The sequence below is a fragment of the Pseudonaja textilis genome, chromosome 3 (assembly GCF_049901715.1).
Source record: "Pseudonaja textilis isolate UNSWEBS1 chromosome 3, rPseTex1.2, whole genome shotgun sequence".
NCBI lineage: Eukaryota > Metazoa > Chordata > Lepidosauria > Squamata > Elapidae > Pseudonaja > Pseudonaja textilis.
Genome location: NC_141992.1, coordinates 97,859,811 through 97,877,843, shown reverse-complemented (window position 1 = coordinate 97,877,843; position 18,033 = coordinate 97,859,811). Strand labels below are relative to the sequence as shown.

Genomic DNA, 18,033 nt, shown 5'->3' with positions numbered 1-18,033 from the left:
GAGTTGCACCTAGCTTTATGTGAAACACACACAGAGCTCCCACTAGAAATTGTGTATACAGGACATAGTCAGAAATTGGATGCAGCCAATCTGAGAATGCACACTCATTCTGAGGCAGATTAACAAATTTACGGATTATAATATTTTTCTCCCTTTCTGCCCACGAATTTTTAGCCATTTATGTTGATGTTTTCTCTAAAATATTTTAGTTATATCTACAGGGTTAAAAAATACCAGGGTGAGATTTTGTAGTGTCCAAATAAACTCAGGATGCTTTTTATATAACTAATTTGGTTTAATGGCAGGTGGAAAAAGAGAAACATTCCAGAAACATTTTTATGTATCTCATATCATGCGGGAAAGTATTTTTATACCAGAAACAGAGAGATATACACAATTAACATGCCTATCAGTTCTCATAGTTTAATAACACAGCAACTACTTAGCTAACCAGTTTAGGATCAAGGAAAAAAAGCCCACTACCTTTATTTTTAGATCTTAGAGAAGTACAGTACTTCTAATTCTGATTTCAAAAAAATATATAAATAATAACACTGTTAACATTTTGGGAAAAAAAAAGCTCTATAAACTGGCTTATATCTTCCTTTCCCCTATCCAGCAGTTGTATCTTCCTTTCCTTCCAGTTGCATGGAGCAAATAAGAAGCTAGTCCTTAAGTCCACTTGGGAAAGCAAGTTCAACACTATTTGTGTGTCTAATTAGGGCTTATTCTCAAGAAGGAACACACAGGACTTCAGCTTCAGTATGGATCCTTTTTTTTTCTCAGCAGCTTCCATACACGATGAAACTCCTCTGTTAGTGAAGTAAGCCTCATGCTGTATCAGGCTTATAGTGTGCAATCTATCCAACTGAACTTCTCTTACAGCTACATCTGACACAATAGTAGAAATCCAATATATCCTTTTTATTGGTTTTAAGACTGCCAAAAAATAAAAGGGGTGGGGAACTATTAAGCAAACGGCAAGTCACAAACTATGGCTGAGGTTATTTTTCACATGGTAGATAGTAGGTTATGCTGTGTGATTCACAGTCCACTACTTTCTTTTTGGCTTTCCAAATACGTATCAATACCAAGCCCTTTCGTTCAACAAATTCCAATCCTTATGCTTTGTGCAGAGTAAGTAGTAGGAGAAGGATGGATTTATTACAGTTTTTCTTCCATTCTGAAAGCTTTGGGCTTCACTTCCTTGGCCTTGCAGTTAAGCTTTGCCGGCTGTGTGTTCCTGGAGCATAGAGGTGATTACTCTACAGTCTGTCACCTCCTCAGGCAAGTATCCTTCCGTGTCCCGAAGAGTAGGGTCAGCTCCAGATTGAAGCAACAGTTCCACAATATCAGAAAATTCACAGGTAGAAGCTAGAGAGGAGACCAGAACAAAATGGAAACAAATCAGAATCAACGGTTTGCATCTGTTGAATGAGGCATATCAGAACTCTGATGAATGAGAGACAGAATGAATAATAAAGATGCTGTTGTCTAGTGCCAATAATCAATTGTGCAATATTGTTCTAAAAAGTAAAAAACAATATTTAAAAATAAGGGAGATCCAGATGTTTATGGATTGCGGAGTTAAAAATGCCACTTTGAAACTCTCACAAGCTATTGGCACATTTGTGAGAGACAAAGTATGCATGAATTAGTATCTTAATTCCCCCTATTCCAAATTGTTTTTCTTTTTACGACCCTTTAATCCCATTATTTGAGGTGGAGTTGGGCCGACTGGATGGAGCTGATTGTTTACTGGCAAGATGCCCTTTCTGATTCCTCCATGGATTTAACAGCAGATATATTTGCCACTTGCTAGAGAAACATCTGCCGCTGCCTAGGATTGAACACTCAACCTTCTGAGTAGGAGGTGAGCATCTTCACCGCTAGGCCACTGGGCCGCTCCCTCCTTATTCCACATATGAATGCAAGAAAAAGAGGGTTGAAAATACAAGATTCCTGTTTGTGGGATTTCCCTGAATAAGTTTCTGAATCCATTTCATCACCTCATCAGTTTCAGGAGTGGAACAAGTCCTCCTTCCCCTCCCAAAGGAAAAATCCTCAATTTGATTTTGAGTCTAAAAAGTGGACTATTTCCATAAAGGTTTTGAAAGTAACTGCAGATGTGAGGACTTCAGAATCCTAGTCTACCATGTGCCATGAAGTGTTTTTCTGATGCCGCACAAACTGTGCATTATCATATAGCATGCATACCAGTGGTGGTATTCAAATAAAGTTGCCACCGGTTCGGTGGGCGTGGCTTGGTGGGTGCGCTTTGCGCACGTGCACACACTTTGTGTGCATACGCGTGCCAAACGCGCACTTTGTGCAGGCATAGAGGCATTCTAACTTGTCTCCTGCAAGCCTGCACGATGCCGGTCGCTTTCCACAGCTGCCGCGCGGCGCTATTCTGTGCCGCGCAAAGCAGCTGTACTTTGAATTCTGGCCATAAAAGTGAGTATGGGAGCTCAGGGGGGCAGGTGGGCCAAACACAGACCACTGGAGAGAACCAGTGAAATACCACCACTGATGCATACCTATAAGCTTATTATCTGGTACTGAGTTTCTCCCAAGCAAAAATGTTACTAGCTTATCACATATACTTAGTAACGGACTTCTGCAGTTGCAGAATTTCAGTTGAATATTATTTCCTTCTGATCAATCCAGTCTTGTCTCTCGCTAGCCCCTGGAGCTGGATGAATATACCAGAGAATAAAGATAGCAACATGTCAACAATAATGGAAATATGAAAAGTTTTATCCCATTGTGTGGCTTGTCCATGAACATTTAAGAAATCCTTTAAATGAAAAGAAGTTGGTGGAAAGGAGAATGGCTTCTTTCAAAGTTCTTGAGTTATTTAGATAGAGGAAACCACTGGAAATGGGCACTGGAGAGAGTGGATTATAAAGCAACACAGGAAACCAAAATTAATCATAGCAGTTGGGTATTTAGTTGACCTTTTGGATAACTGGCTTAGAAAAATAAAAGATTATCCTCAGAAAGTAAAACCTGAAGTTCTCATAAGCCATTGTGTAGAGGAAAGTATCAATGGAACTGAAAAAATCATCACATCAGTTTTCTTCATGGGAGATTTTGTAACCATGGTCAGGGATTTTCAAACTGTGGACTTGTACTTCATTGGGAGGTTTTATACATTTATTTTCAATGGGACGGACCATGTTAATGTAAAGTTGTAGAATCTCTGCTCTACTGGAAGCAGATGATACAGTTGTTGGTATAAAGGATAAACTAGAGATAGGTAGCAGTAGCATGTATGGGTAACTGTCAAGGCTAGTGCTAAAAGCACCAAAAGCAGTGGTGAGATTCTACCAGTTCGCATCTATTCGCTAGAACCGGTTGTTAACATTCTAAGCAGTTTGGAGAACTGGTAGTTAGAAGAAATACTGGCCTAATCCTGTAAGGAAGGCAGGAAGGAAACATTCTGGTGTTGCTTACAGAAACTGCCTCTCTGTTAACCCTTATTATGTTCTTGGCAGGACTAGATTTCCTGTCTCAGGAACTTCTCTGGAGTTTTTTTCCCCTCCTTTGCTGGTACTTTGCTTGTGTGGAGTGACCATTTAAAGTTACGATGGCATTGAAAAAAGTGACTTATGACCCTTTTTCACATGTATGACTGTTGTAGCATCCCCACAGTCATGAGAGACCAAGCGAGGAGATGCGTGCCTCGATGTAAGTGATGTTGACTTGGCCACACCCAGCCAATAACATGACCACCAAGCCATGTCCACCCAGTCACATGACCACCAATCCACGCCCACCAACTAAGCCACGCCCACAGAACTGGTTGTTAAAAAAATTGAATCCCACCCCTGACCAAAAGGTGTATTGGTAAACATGGAAAAAGATGGAAGCTTAGAGACGGTTACAGTGTTATTGGAGAACAAAATAACATATGCGAGATAATCCAAAGATAGTTATTCACTATCCAGATATTAAAAATGTATTGAGAATAACGCAAACCTCTCATCCACTGATATGGAGCTGCCTTCACAAGCATGATGGCGAAAGAATACAACTGCTACAGTGAATAACCTTGCTAAAGATTGAGAAGGCATGGAACAATTCCTGTCACCTAAATTATGTAAAGTTTTTGGCAACTAAGAAGGCACTCACTTTGTGGCTTTCCCCATAATAAATGAGGTACTGAGTGGATGGGGTGTGTTTACTGCTGGAAACTGGATCTTTCAAAGTCACAGGACGCAAGGGGAAAAACACCAAAAAGCCAATCAAAGTAAGAGTTGTAAAGTAAGACAGTAAAAAGGGAAATTATCTAAACAAGGTTAACAGCAAATACATGGACAAAAATAGATTCTCGGTTACTGAAGGATAAACTGAGAGATGTTGCTACTGAAGTGGCAGAAATGGGACTTCGGTAAATAGTGGGAACTATGGGCATTTGGGCAAGTGCAACAGGGCAAATGTGGAGTTTCTAATATAAACTTTTAGCTCAAAGTTCTGTGTTGAGCAGGCACCGACACTGACATATATGATGCACACAGAGCCACCATTTCAGTTTCTTGACTTTGATTTATTACTAGAAAGGAAAAGAATCTAAGTCTTAGAACAAGAGGAAAAGCCAAGAAGCAAAACATGGCAGCAGCTCTAATATAAGTGATAGATAGCACAGTAAAACAGGGATAGTCAGGAAAACATATCTTGCTGAAATGAAGCAGAGGAGAGTAGAAGAGATGCAGGATATTAAATTTAAATCATAACCTTTTGGAGAGAACATGAGACCCTGCAACCTTGGGCTTGGCATTTCCTGACTTTTCGCAATCTTAAAGATGGAATTATTTTACCAGATCATTTACAATTTTTTTTAAAGGTTCCATCTTACAAAAAGACAAATTGCAAGGAAGACATTTTAGGATGGAAAAACATTGTTAGGGAAAGCAAACATGCCATATCTTCCACCAACCAGATGTCAATTTTTTTAGGCTAAAATTTTTTCTTTTCAAGCTGTGAAGTAAAAGCTGGCTTCTAATCCAATCCATTTAAACTCAGTTATGTACAAATTGTCTTGAGAATTTAAGAGCAACATTGCTTTGTCCCTATTCCCCACCCCCATAGTTGAAATGGTTTTGTTTCCAAATATGAAATGTGAAGCTAATGGAATAGGAAGGGATAAAGTTGAGTCAAATTGAGCAAAATGTGGTACTCCACAGCACACTCATTTCAAGCCTCATAGTTGCAAGGAGAAGAGGAGATGGATAATTTTCTTTGGTTTAACACTTTAAATGATTCTTCAGGGGAGATAATTGCTGTGGAGAGAAGAGTTACTAGGCACCTTAATATGATTGGTCCTTAGTTTAATACTTTACTACTATGTTTCCCAGAAAATAAGACTCAAACTTATTTTCTTTTGGGCAAATAAATAAGCACCAGGTCTTATTTTGGGGAGACATCTTACCCGCTTACCTTAGGACCACTGCAGTTAGGTCATCCATGCCCCAACAACTGTCACACCACTGCCCACTTTTTCTGTGGCTGCTTATGGCTAGAGGCCACGTTGCACATCTCAAGATGTCACATGGCTTGTAGCATCGGTGCCGCCTGTGGAAAGCCACATGGCAATGGCGCAATGTGCCATGTGGCATTTTGTCGTGAGCAGTGGTACTGGCGCAACGAGCCACAAGATATCCTGCCACAACCGGCAGCAACAGCACAGTGCAATGTCTGGCCACAGAAAAAGTCAAGCAGCGGCACAAGAGGTGTTGGGGCGTGGGAGCATGGCTGCAGTGGTCCTAAGGTAAGTGGGTACGGGGCTCATGGGAAAGTTCCACCCCCTCCCCCCAGCTTGATTTTTACGCATGCACCTTGCCCCACCTCATACAACCAGATGGTGGGTCGGAGTGGGTGGGGTCTTAACTAGTGTTTATTTTGGGGGTAGGGCTCATATTAAGCATACATGTAAAAATCAAGCTAGGTCTTATTTTGGGGATTTTTCAGGGAAAAATGGTATTTTTCAAATGTATTTGACTTCAGCAGCTGAAATTTATTAAAAATAGAAATTTTAGCACTCTTTTGCTTCTTAATAACAGAGGAAAAACCCAAGTAAAAATTCCTATATGTATCCAATGCAACTTTTTTGTAGCTGAAATTCCAATGGGACCTGCATTTTCACGGTACCCCCTCAGCTGAACACTAAATTATGCTTTTAATTATATAGCAAGTCAACACATTAATGGTATGTTTCCCTTTGCAATTAGCTGTAGTAATTAGGAAATATCTTGAGAAAATACCTTTTTGCAGCTGACACTATGGGGAGAAGCAAATGTTTAATTAAAATAGGACAACAGTTCAGTTGAAGATTATTTAAATCCTTGCATTGTTAACTAAAATGACAAAAGGTCTCAAATCTAACTTTTTAATGTTCCCACAGTTTGAGTTTTTTGTTAATCTGATACTCAAGATAGTGTGCTGCTGTCAATATGAAACTGATTTTTATTTTCTATTTGCCATCTTGGATGGGAAAAAATATAAATCATTGAGAAAATTTACAATATTTTTCTTTTAACAATCAGGTTTCATATCTTTTGTTATGTGATAGCATAAGCTATGGAGTTTTTGTCAAGGTGGTAGGACTGAAGCTGCCTATTAGAAGTCTGTTAAGAAGTTTGGAAGGTTTGTGTAAATGGGCTGGTTGCAAATACAAATGAAGGAGCAGGAACCTATATATAGAGTTTGTCCACTTCTAGCACATGAAGGTAACTTGGAAAGGGGAGGAAAGGAGAAAGGAAAGGAAAGCAGAAAAGGACAATAAAATCTCTGATGCCAAGAGAACCAAAGATGGTGCTGTGGCCATATTTATTATTTTGACAGTGCTGTGGCCATATTTATTATTAATTAATAATTATCTATAAAAGGAACCCTGTGACGCTTAAAAGTGAATGGTTATTAGCACATTTTAAAGGACTGGTTTTGACTAACCCTCTCAGCACTTGAAAGTAAGCTATACAAAAGCTTCTCATGAACGTGTCTAATTAGCTTTGAAGTCTTTGGGAGAGGCCTTTCTTTTGAGTTCTTCACCACTGAAGCATACTTTGTAAAACACTAGAGTAAGATTTCCAGTAGTTTTTTCCGGGTTTAGGAACTGCTTACCAGAGAAAACTGAGATTAGCTTCATCTCTGTTTTTATGTTTGGTAAGCAAAGACATTTTATTTAAGACATACAAAATGGTTCAGCACCTGAGGTAGGTGTGGGTGCTCTACTGTTCTTAATTGTTACCCTTACTTACAATTCAATGTTCCTTAATTTAATGTTAGGATAGCTACTGGAAAAATAAACTCTTAATAAGTAAAATAAATAAAATATTGGCCATAGTTATTGAGACTTGTACTCCTGATGCATCCACAGTACCTGATGGAGGAAGGCTTCTCTACATTGAACAGAATATTTCCCAGCTTCTTAGAAGTTGAGAGTTCAACATCAAAGGTAAAATGAGAATCTCCTGGAAGAACTGTATCTCAGGTTCTCAAAGGACATACTTCATATTAACAGACAAATAGAAATACATGCAGTTTTAAAATAGATGAAAGTGGAGACACATTAGTATTGTTTCCTTTTGGAAGAAGTAGTAGGGTATTATTACAACTTAAAGTCATTGTTTGTCCATGGAAAGAATCATCTTCTTTTCTCTCTTTTATCATTTCTTATGAATTATTTCATAAGTATAACATCTTTTTTGTTGCTGAAGTAAGAAAATTGTCCAGGTCATTTTTTGAGTTAAAATCCATACAGTCAAGTGACTCTTCTGGTTTACTATTTGTGTTCCCTTTAAATCATTAAAACCTCTGCTGGTTTCATTTGTAGGTCCTGCATCACGCCTTTGTCAGTATCATCCTTCTATCAATTTTAAATCTACATCCAAAACAGACTGATTTGCAGTCATATCCTCTTCAAATTTATATTTTAAGCCCATTTTTCACAGTCTGAAAGTTCTGGGTGCATTGTTGCAAAATATTCTCCAATTCTTCCAGAGTTAAAATACTTTTCTCTATTCTGCAATAGTGGATCTCTTTTCCTTCAACTATAATCTTTACTTCTTTCTTTCTGGTGGCCTTCCGTCATCAGCCTTCAAGGTCCTCTGATCATGTTTTAGTCTCATCCAGAACATTTTCCCAGGAAAATAATTCTAATACTTAAACTCAAAATCTTCACATATCTTTTTAAATAAATCACATGGAAGTATTTTTATAAGTACTTCAAAATCTTACTTCCAGTCAACCTAGCCCCCTTTGTCCATTTAAAAACTTTCCAAAAACAAATATTGTAATCACTTTTTTGCTGACTGTTTTCAAACAAAAAGGTTTTTAAGGTTGATTTTCCTTCAATCTGCAGTGAAATCAGTTTTTAAATTTTAAACATATGTAGAACGTTTTCCATTTGAAGTAAGATCATCCAGTGTGATAAAACCTGTCCTTCTGAAAGTTCATAGCATCCAAAAAGCAATTTACAAGTCATTTATATTCAAAGTAATTAAGAAAGGAAGTGAGCGAACCCAGTGTCCCTTTGATGGCTCCTATCCTCGAAGCTGACTCTCCCAGCTTCCAGAGTGCTGAAATCCAGCAAAAAACCACCATTTTAAAGTCTGGTCATTGGGACCATCTATATGGATCCCTGTGGGTGATCCTGAGTCCTGTTCTTCATTTAGAGAAGAATCCAGGGCACCAATTTATTCATTGGCTCAGTCCAATTCTTGCAGACCTGTCTTTAGTTTGCCCCTGCTTCCCTGGAAATGCACAGTGTTTACTATTCGTGAAATTATTTAGGAGAATTCATCCTACAACTGTGTCCCTCTAAATGATATAATCTTTACAGAGGTACCATTCATGTCTTTGCATTTTTATTTGATAAATATTTATGTATCTGAAGGGACTTCTTTAAATCAGTAGTGCTGTAGGTCAACGGCATACTTGAATCAGGAATGAATCTAGTTTCTGATTGTTATTATCTTTCAACAGAAGCCTCTGCAGGAAGCAGAATGGAGCCAGATGCTGTTTTACTTGAAAATAGCCTGTTTACATTTACACTGGGGATCTTCTGCAGATGGATGACTTGATACTAAGGGCTGCCATTTGGCAAGGCACTTGGCATTTCTGAGGAGGAAGCCTTCCATGACACAATGTGTTGCCTCTGCAATGGGCAGCCCAGGAGGATATCAGCCCACTTCTAAATACAGTGAAGTTGTCCCTGGAGATTACACCAGTTGTTGAATTTACAGCATGCCCGGGGAACCTCTATTTGTCAAACACTAGCAAGGCAGTCCTGACGTGGGCATAGGTGAAGATGAATTTCCATTCAGCAGAGTTTGCCTTCCAAGTCCATTAATCCTCAGGGTCTTCATGATGGATTTCATTTATTATTATTTATTTCCTCACTGGTATTCCCTCTGACTGCCTTGCCACTGTGCAAAAACCAGAGCAGATGGCATTTTAACAGTGAAAAAAAATCCCCAGGCGAATATAGCAAGCCAGCCCACTCTAAAGTCATGTGATTTCAAATCCAAGGAGAAGCCCTGATTTCCTTTGGGACGCAGAGAGGCAATCATTTGAGCATTCCCTGCAGGGAACAAGCGTGCGCGTGCAGGAGAGGGGTGTGTGCTTAAAAAAGGGATTTTAAAGCGAACAGGCCATCCATAAGGGAGACCAGAGACATCTTGGATGAGACAGGCCAGAGCTGACCACAAATGACTGAGGTGCTAATGCCCAAAAGATATTTGGCTGAGGAGGGTGAGGCACTCTTGGCAGCGCATCTGAGGTTAACATACTTGGGAGCTGTCCTTCATTTAACCTCCTAATGACTCTGACCAGTGTTTAATCAGAATGAACCAGGATTTATAACTCATTTAAGGATACAGTTTGGCACTTTCTGTAATCATCAGAGCTGTTGAGGCAAGGACAGCTGTCAGGCCAAATGCCTTCATAAAAAGATAGATAAACTCTGATTCTGTTTTACCCTTTTTACTCCAAGGGTTATCATTAAATCCTTGGTTTATTATATAGCTTGTGGCAAAGTTAATTCCCATAGGGTAAATGTGGTGCCTATGTACTCAATTTGATATTATAATTAATAGTTTTATGCAGTCCAATTTATACCTAAGTAAAAGATTTTCAGAGGAGAGCAGATTTAAGTAAGTTTGAATGATTTATTGAAGTAATATGATACCATCGGAGTACACATAATGTTTAATTAGTGCTACTAGAATTGGCCAGATCCTGGCCAAAATGGCAAGGCAGAAAATATAGATATAGAAAGATACCAGTCTGGAATTATAATATTTCATTTTCTTGAACTGATTAACAAGCAACACTTCATTTGCACCAGACTCGCAGAAATATAGTATCCTCCAATTATTACAATATTTTTTTTCTATTGAAAATTTTTGAATCACAAATTGCAGAAAATGGAGTTTAAAAACAAACAAACAAAAAGGTATGGAAAAGCTCCTCTCACTCTATTCCCCTTTATATATACAGTATTTGTACTGTTCTTAATAAACAAGGATTTATTGCAAAACTGAATGAAAATTACCAATCCTAGTTAAATATTCAACTCTGGATTGTTGGATTGTAATAGCAATCTACTGGCGTTATTTAGAATAACTGGCTAGAAAAAACTGAAGTTTTATGAAGAATCATCATATGTGTATGATCAATGGTAATTTTCCAAAAAATTATGGAAATATAAAACAATTTGACAATTAAAGATGTAAGTTCCCCAATGTTGTATCATAAAGATTATTATTCTCATTGAGATAATATTGCAACATAAGGCTTAAGGTTAAAAATTATTGTACAGAAAACTGATGTTCTGATTTTGGATCATTTATTGATCATTCTTGAGTGAATGTTTGCTCCTGTTGTAACTCTCTTTCTTTTCTCTTTAGGTATTCAAAATGCATGATTACACCAGGTTAATAGTAAATATGATAATGTGCCACTTACCATAATGTAATGCTGTTTGACCTTCATCATCCTGGAAAAAAAAGAAGAGTATAAGTAAGTTCTTTCAACTTTTTTTCCCCTGATTTCTTTGGTTAAGGTAATAAAATTGGTCAAATTTTAAAAAAGATATATTCTGGACTGCTTCTACTTTTAATTTTTAAAATCACAAAGAGGACGTAGGTATCTATTTGTTTTAAGTGACTTTTAAGCTCCTTTTACCATGCATCTCTAAGAAGCGTACTGCAATACTTTGAATAATATCACTAAAATCAATAAAACACTGTCCACCACCAGTATCAATAAAATGATGCTGTAACAATAGCTGAATGTCAAATTGATCAGCACATTCCCTATTTACATTAGTGACATCCTCACTCATTAAAGCACACAGTGCTATCCCAAATACTTTCTGGAACAGGCTTTCAGTGGCTTCCTAAAAATTAAGAATACAGTAGACAAGATAGCGATCTGTAAGGTTTCTAAAGAGGAGCTCCTTCCAGGAAATGCGTGCCTCCATATCCTCTCCTGTTGTATGTACCTCACAAGGAGTGGAGAACTGCAGCAAGATTTCTCTGCAGGACATCATGGGCTGGCAGATTCTACTTGTAGCAAGTGGTCTTATAGATAACCACTTTCAGATAACCACATAAGATCTAATGGTGATAACCAACATTTTAAATTGCATAGGGACATCAACTGCCAGCCAACATAGTTCCTGCAATATTGGTGTTATGTTTATTTATTTATTTAGCATGTGATTTATTATGTAATTATGTCAGATAATCCCATGTAGCACATTGGCAGCCACTTTTAGCACCAGTTCAAATTTCAGGAAGAAATTTCAAGAGAAACCCCCTACATCATACATTACAAGTAAACCAAATATAAGGCGACAAGGGCACATATAACTTGTCCACAACTTTTTGTTCCAAAAACTAACAAAATGCTTGCTGGTCACAATTTCTTCTGCTGCTCTTTTAGCAGGAATTGATTGTTTAGAACCCATAAACAGCATACCAGCTTTTTCTGGAGGAGCACTCCATCTTGCTAGTGTTAAATTTCAATAAATTGGAAATCATGACCATATCTCCCAATTTGATCTGGGACAGAGAAGGAAAGCTGAGTATTACCATTGTTGGTATTGTACCCAGGGGTAGGATTCAAATTTTTTAACAATCGGTTCTGTGGGCGTGGCCATGTGACTGGGTAGGCGTGGCCTTTTTTTGCAGCAACCCTCCCCCTCTGTTTTTTTTTCCGCCTCCTAGGCCTCAGAGAAGCCTCCTGGGGGAGCGTTTTTGCTCCCAGAAGGGCCCAGAAAGGCAAAAAACTGAGCCGGGGGGGCACAGCACCCCCCCATGCTCTGTTTTGGGCCTCCTGGAAGCTTCCGGGGGGGGCGGGCATTTTTACCCCCAGAAGGCTTCCCTGGGGCCCAGAAAGGCAAAAAATGGAGCGCGGTAAATCCAGGTTAACTTTACAAAATGCAATAATTGGCACTTTTGTTCAGATTCTGTCCAGCCATCTTTCAACTCCAAGTTAATGAAAGTGATTTTATCTGAAAAATTTTATCCACAAAAATCTCACTGTGTTTTTTCCTGTCTTTTTTCTAGGAATACCCTGGTCATTTTAAAAGGAATTGTTGCATGGCACTCCATAGACACAGTAATAGTAGACCATTATCTATGCATTGCCATCCTTAGAGCCATGATGTAGGTCCAAATGTCATACACTTTTCGAATGGGATTCACTCATCTTCTGCTAGCATTGGTGTCATTTCATGAACCATCTTCTGCATCCCTCAGTAAACCAAGAAGGTACCTGTAAGGCTAGTACATAGGCTGCTTAGGAACAATCCTACCCTAGGTCCCTATTGCCTCCATATTGCAGAGGTCAGTGAGATTACTGGCAGAATTACTCTCCAAATTACTGGGAAATTCCACATGTATCCTCTGGAACTAAACTAAATCAGATATTTGAAGTGGACCACTTAGAATTGGCCTTGCCTCTCTGTGGAGATCATTTCACATAGTCACCAAGAAATGTCCATTACAAAAGAGTAATGCTTACTTTTTTCAATCCTTACTAGATTTAATTACATTCTAGCCTCACCTTGTATATCAGGCCTATGACCATGGGTGACAGGGCCATGTTTGTCATGTTGATTGTAAATCCAGGAGTGCTTTCAGAATCCACCTCAGTAGTTACCAAAGGTTGAAATCACTGAGTAGTAGAAAGCTACATATATCAACTTGGTGACACTGTTAACCTATGAGGAAAGTACAATAGAAGTATCCCCACCATGCTTTTCTGGTCCAAAGACTGTCTCATAAATGGTCAGAGATCAGAGCTCCCAGTAACCATTAGAATCTCCTGATAGGTGAATGCCAACCCCCCTCTCTCTTAAGGTCTAGAGCAGCGGTATCAAACTCATGGCCCATGGGATGGATGTGTCATGTGCTTGCCATGTCCACCCCCAGTTTAGTGAAGGGGGGGAAGTTGTGATACATCACGTGTCTGAACTCTCCCAACAGACAACCATGTTTGTCTCAAAAGTTTTATAACTTTCTAGTATCCATTTGAAGTTTTTTATTTTCACAGCTTTGATATATTTGCTTAAGAATGTTTATGTGGCATGCCATTTTGCTGCCTTGTTTACCCTATTGTTAGTTTATTATTCTGACCTCATTGTTTACATTTTAATTTCTAATATAAAAGGAGGAAAACAAATGTAACAAATAAAAACAAGAGCCCCTTTGCATTACTGCTCAGTTCGTAATTCAATGAAAACATCGTAAAATGGACATCTACAAATCTATACTAGATTTCTACAACAAGATTTCTACTGCTGACTCCGTATTCTAGAAGAGGCATGAACACTTCCAGCGGATCAATGAACTCTCTTTCTTTCACAAGCTCCATAAAGCCCTGACTTGTCCCTTGAGCTATGCAATTCATTTTGAAGATGACTCTAGTAATACACTTGCTCCCTACTTGGTAAGGCTGTCACTGCTTCAATGTTAGACAGTAATTCCTGTGAGTGTTTGGCCTGGCACTTTTATTTCACTCTGTATCTCAGGCACAGTTGCAATCTTGCCTCTTGTCCTTTTAACTGTTGCCCGTCTTTTCTCGAATTTTGCCTATACCATTAATCTTGGATTTTTCAGATTCTTCTCTATTATTCCAGAAATTCCATTTTGCATTGTATGTGTCTTGTATCAATTTCCAATATGTATGTTTGCTTATACATCATATTTATATCCCACCACAATTGTATGCAGACTCTTGGTGGTTCACCCAGGAAAAACTATGACAATGCTAAAAATTAAAATGTACAAACTACATTCCAGATAGCAACTGGCAAATGAAAACCACTATTTTCAGAAGCTTCCAGAAGGCAACTAGAGTTGAGCCAAACATATTTCTCATGATAGGTCATTCCAGAGGGTGAGCCTGATGATGGAAAAGTACCTTTGGGCCTTACCCTCTTGGCTTCCAAAAAGGGGGGACAACCAACGGTCTGATTCCAGTGGAGAGAGGTGGTTCTGAAAATAACTCAGCATAAAGGACTTTTATATAAAAACTAGCACTATAAATTGCACCCAGAAGCTGAAAAGCAATAATGGAGGTCCTGCAAAGTAGTAGTAATATGTGCAACTATCTATAAGCTGGCTAATGCATTTTATACCAACTGAAGTTTCTTGAATCTTTATAAAAAAGGTACTCTGATGATTGAATTTATCATTTTATAACCTGTCACAAAATAAATACAATTCAGTTACTCTGAAGAAAAGTGCTGGTGGCAAAAAGTCAATGGAAGGAGCAATAGAAGAACTTAATGCTCATAATCATATTCATATCCTAAACCCTCTTGTCATCTAATTCAAGGTAAAGGGCACAAAATATTAGCTCTGTATCTGGAAGAGGGTAATAAACATACGGCCAAAGGTCATTTTAACACCAGAAGATAAAATACTGCACAACAATATTGGATACCACCAATGCAAGTAATCACTATGCTCTGCCCCTCTTCTGTGATACTTTATTGGTCCCTATGTAGACAAGTTACTTCTGTTGCTGTTTGATGTTGTCCACTTGATCATCAGAACTGAAAAGCATCATATGCAGTAAGGGAAAGAACCTTTAGGTGGAAACAGGACCTAGCAAATCTAATCATGATTACTGACTTGAAGAGAGAAAGTCAGGCAAATGAACTCCTTGTCATAGTGATTTTTTTCATTCATCAAAGCAGATGACTTGAAATTCACATATAAAATGCAAATGTTGCAACAGTCTCTAAACAGGACTTTCATTAAACATTCGGTGAGAATTTAAAGACACAGAGTAGATATCGGGGAGAGAAATGGCAAACCAGCATGTCTCTAAATGAGCACAAACAACAGCCACAACAAAGTCCAAAGAACTGGTGAGTGGATCAGTTTTATGGTACCTCTCCAGATAAGAAAAGGATAGGAGATCACCCATGTTTGCTCTGGAAGTTGATCCTGGGAAGAAGACTGCATGACAGTGGTCTCCCATGGATTTGAGCACCAGAAAATGAAGAGAAGCTATCATGCTCTCAGCTGCAGCAGGACCTTTTAAAGGACACCAGGTTTGATAACTTCTCTTTCTAGCCACTTTTGGAAATCACCTATTTAATTAATCTAAGCCTGATAGAGATCTTCAAAACATCACAAGTGAGTTTACTTTCATTCCTGAATAAAAGCAAAATTAACCATAAGCTTGAGGGGGCTTGGCTTGGTTCTGTGTTCACAGGGGTAGATGAGCTGTCCAGAGGCCTGCATGGAGGAGTGACCGAGGTCCTGCACCTGACCTCGATTCATGTCCCTCTGTAGACCAGCAACATCTGGCTGGCAAGCTCCCAAGAGCAAGATAGGGGAAATCTTGCAGCCATCCAGTCCATCCCTTTGACCTTCCTGGGGTCTGAGCTAAAATGGAAATACAAATGACAAGCCAAAAGAATGACCTAAAATAAGAACTTTTTAAGGGATATACAAAAGAAATTGGCTAAAACTTGAAAATTAATGTGAAAATACAAATGATATATCAAGACAATGACCTGGACAATTACTTTTTATTGGACTTGCAAAAAGATATTTGCTAAAGTTTTGAAGAAGTCTTTAGGATGGGAAAAATAAAAGTTGAAGAAGGGAAACTGAATTCAGGGAGATACAGTTCAAAGCCAGGAGAAAAGTAGTATTTATTGTCTTTGGGATTGTTTTAATATTGCCCTTATTGACTTACAGATTGGTTCTGATTTGATCCCCCAGAGATAGATTATGGGGAAAATTGGCTGCTTCCTTATGAAACTGCATAAACCTAATCCAGTACAAGTCTATTACAGCAAATTTAGACACTTGACACCATTGATCCTCATTTAAAAAAGAGAGAAAGTAAGGATATATTTTAGCTCCTCACTCTTTCAATTTCTGTATTAATTCTCTAGTTCAGGTCTTGACAAAATTGAAGTTTCATTACAAAATCTTAATCAAGAAAAATGGTTTCAATTTCTTATCCACCAATTTACTCAGGCATCCTCTTTCCCAACCCATTCCCCTACTATAAAAGTAAAGATTAGTTATTAATAGTAATTTCCCCCAAAACTCATGTTATTTACCACTATTCTTAGAAAACCAATAGATGGAATCAAAGTATTTAAATTCTTGTATGCTTCTTTCAAGTCTTGACAATCAGGAAAGTACAACAATGAGCTGTCACTGCTCAGCCCCACAAATCTACAAATGTTATTCAGTGCTACACAATCGCAATGGCAATAATTACATCCCAGTTGCAATGAAATACTCAGAACAAAGATCATCAACTATTTGATATATGGTGCAGAGATATCTAATTACTGTGATCCAACTGCTCTGTCCAATTTGCATATACCTCAATTTGTATCAAATTCCCTAGTGAGGTTAAAATCTGGCTTAATCTTCATAAAAGCTTGCTTTAAACTTTTGCACCTGAAATTTCAAAGTAAATTAATTTTTCCCCTTACAGTTGCTTGACTTTATGACATAGGAATTGTCATCATAGAAGGCAGGTACAAATCCCAAACTAAGTTTTTTAGCTTATCAGTTCAATATTGTCCTTGTTTGGTCTTGAAAGAGTTCTAATAGAACTGAAATGTTGAGCTCTTGGCAATAACATTCAGAAAGATCTAAGTACTTTGTTCAGATCTGTTTGGAATACATCTCTTCTTTGCCAACCGTCTAGCCAGTAGCTTTTGCCCAACTCATTTTCATTGCTAGATTCAGCATTTTGCCATCTGTGTTACTGGAGGTAAAATTTAACAATATTCCAGTGCAAAAGTGATCATGTTCTGTCCACTTGGGGAAATATTGGCCTTCTATGTGCTTCTGTGCTGTTCTTTCTACTTCAGTGGCTGTAATAATAACTTTTTTTAATTAACAGCCCATGTAGATCAGATAGGAATATTCTTTTTTTATCTGGCAAGTTGCCCAAGATCCCCAGAAGAGTCACCAAATATTGCTGAATTGCTTTGCCATTCAACATTTAATAGTATAATGGTCTTGACAAGTTGGGTACTGGTTGTATATTTTTAATGTATTCAATTCAAATTCAATTTATGTTTCAATGTAAACTTAGTTTCTTATGTTTCTTTTGGTCTTTGTACTTAAACAAAGCAAAATGCTTCTGCATTTGGGGTTTTACTGCAGAGAACACCTTGTCTAATAGTGTCTGATTACTCAGTCTTGAATGATTATCCTTGGCAGGAAGAAAAACAATCAATTTCTCAACCCTGAGAATCTTCAGCTTAAAAACTCTTTACTGTAAGAAGAAAAATGTCATAAAAGATGCTACAACTCCGATTGATAGAAATAATGACAGACATACAATTTTACAGGACTTTATAAAAGTATTATTATGTCAAATCATACAAAATCTCTGATGTTTAAAATACACATATTTGCAGTTTAGCACTACACAAAATAGATTTTGGAATGTACAGACTTTAAAATGTTGGCTCAATTTTTGGAATGGAGGAAAGTTTTAGTAAATAAATAAAGGAATAAATAAATA

The 18,033-nt window shown here is 38.0% G+C and overlaps 1 protein-coding gene across 1 annotated transcript in view; it reads right to left on the bottom strand.

The window, feature by feature from the left end:
• Nucleotides 1–274: 274 nt before the first annotated feature.
• The window catches only part of ACBD6 (acyl-CoA binding domain containing 6), a 119,860-nt gene continuing 102,101 nt past the window's right edge, over nt 275–18,033 (bottom strand). The window contains exons 7-8 of the mRNA XM_026703297.2: nt 10,972–11,002; nt 275–1,374 (exon numbers count right to left, since the gene is read on the bottom strand). Of these exons, the coding sequence (XP_026559082.2) occupies nt 1,220–1,374; nt 10,972–11,002 (186 nt within the window). The 3' untranslated portion in view covers nt 275–1,219. The remainder of the gene's footprint in view (nt 1,375–10,971; nt 11,003–18,033) is intronic.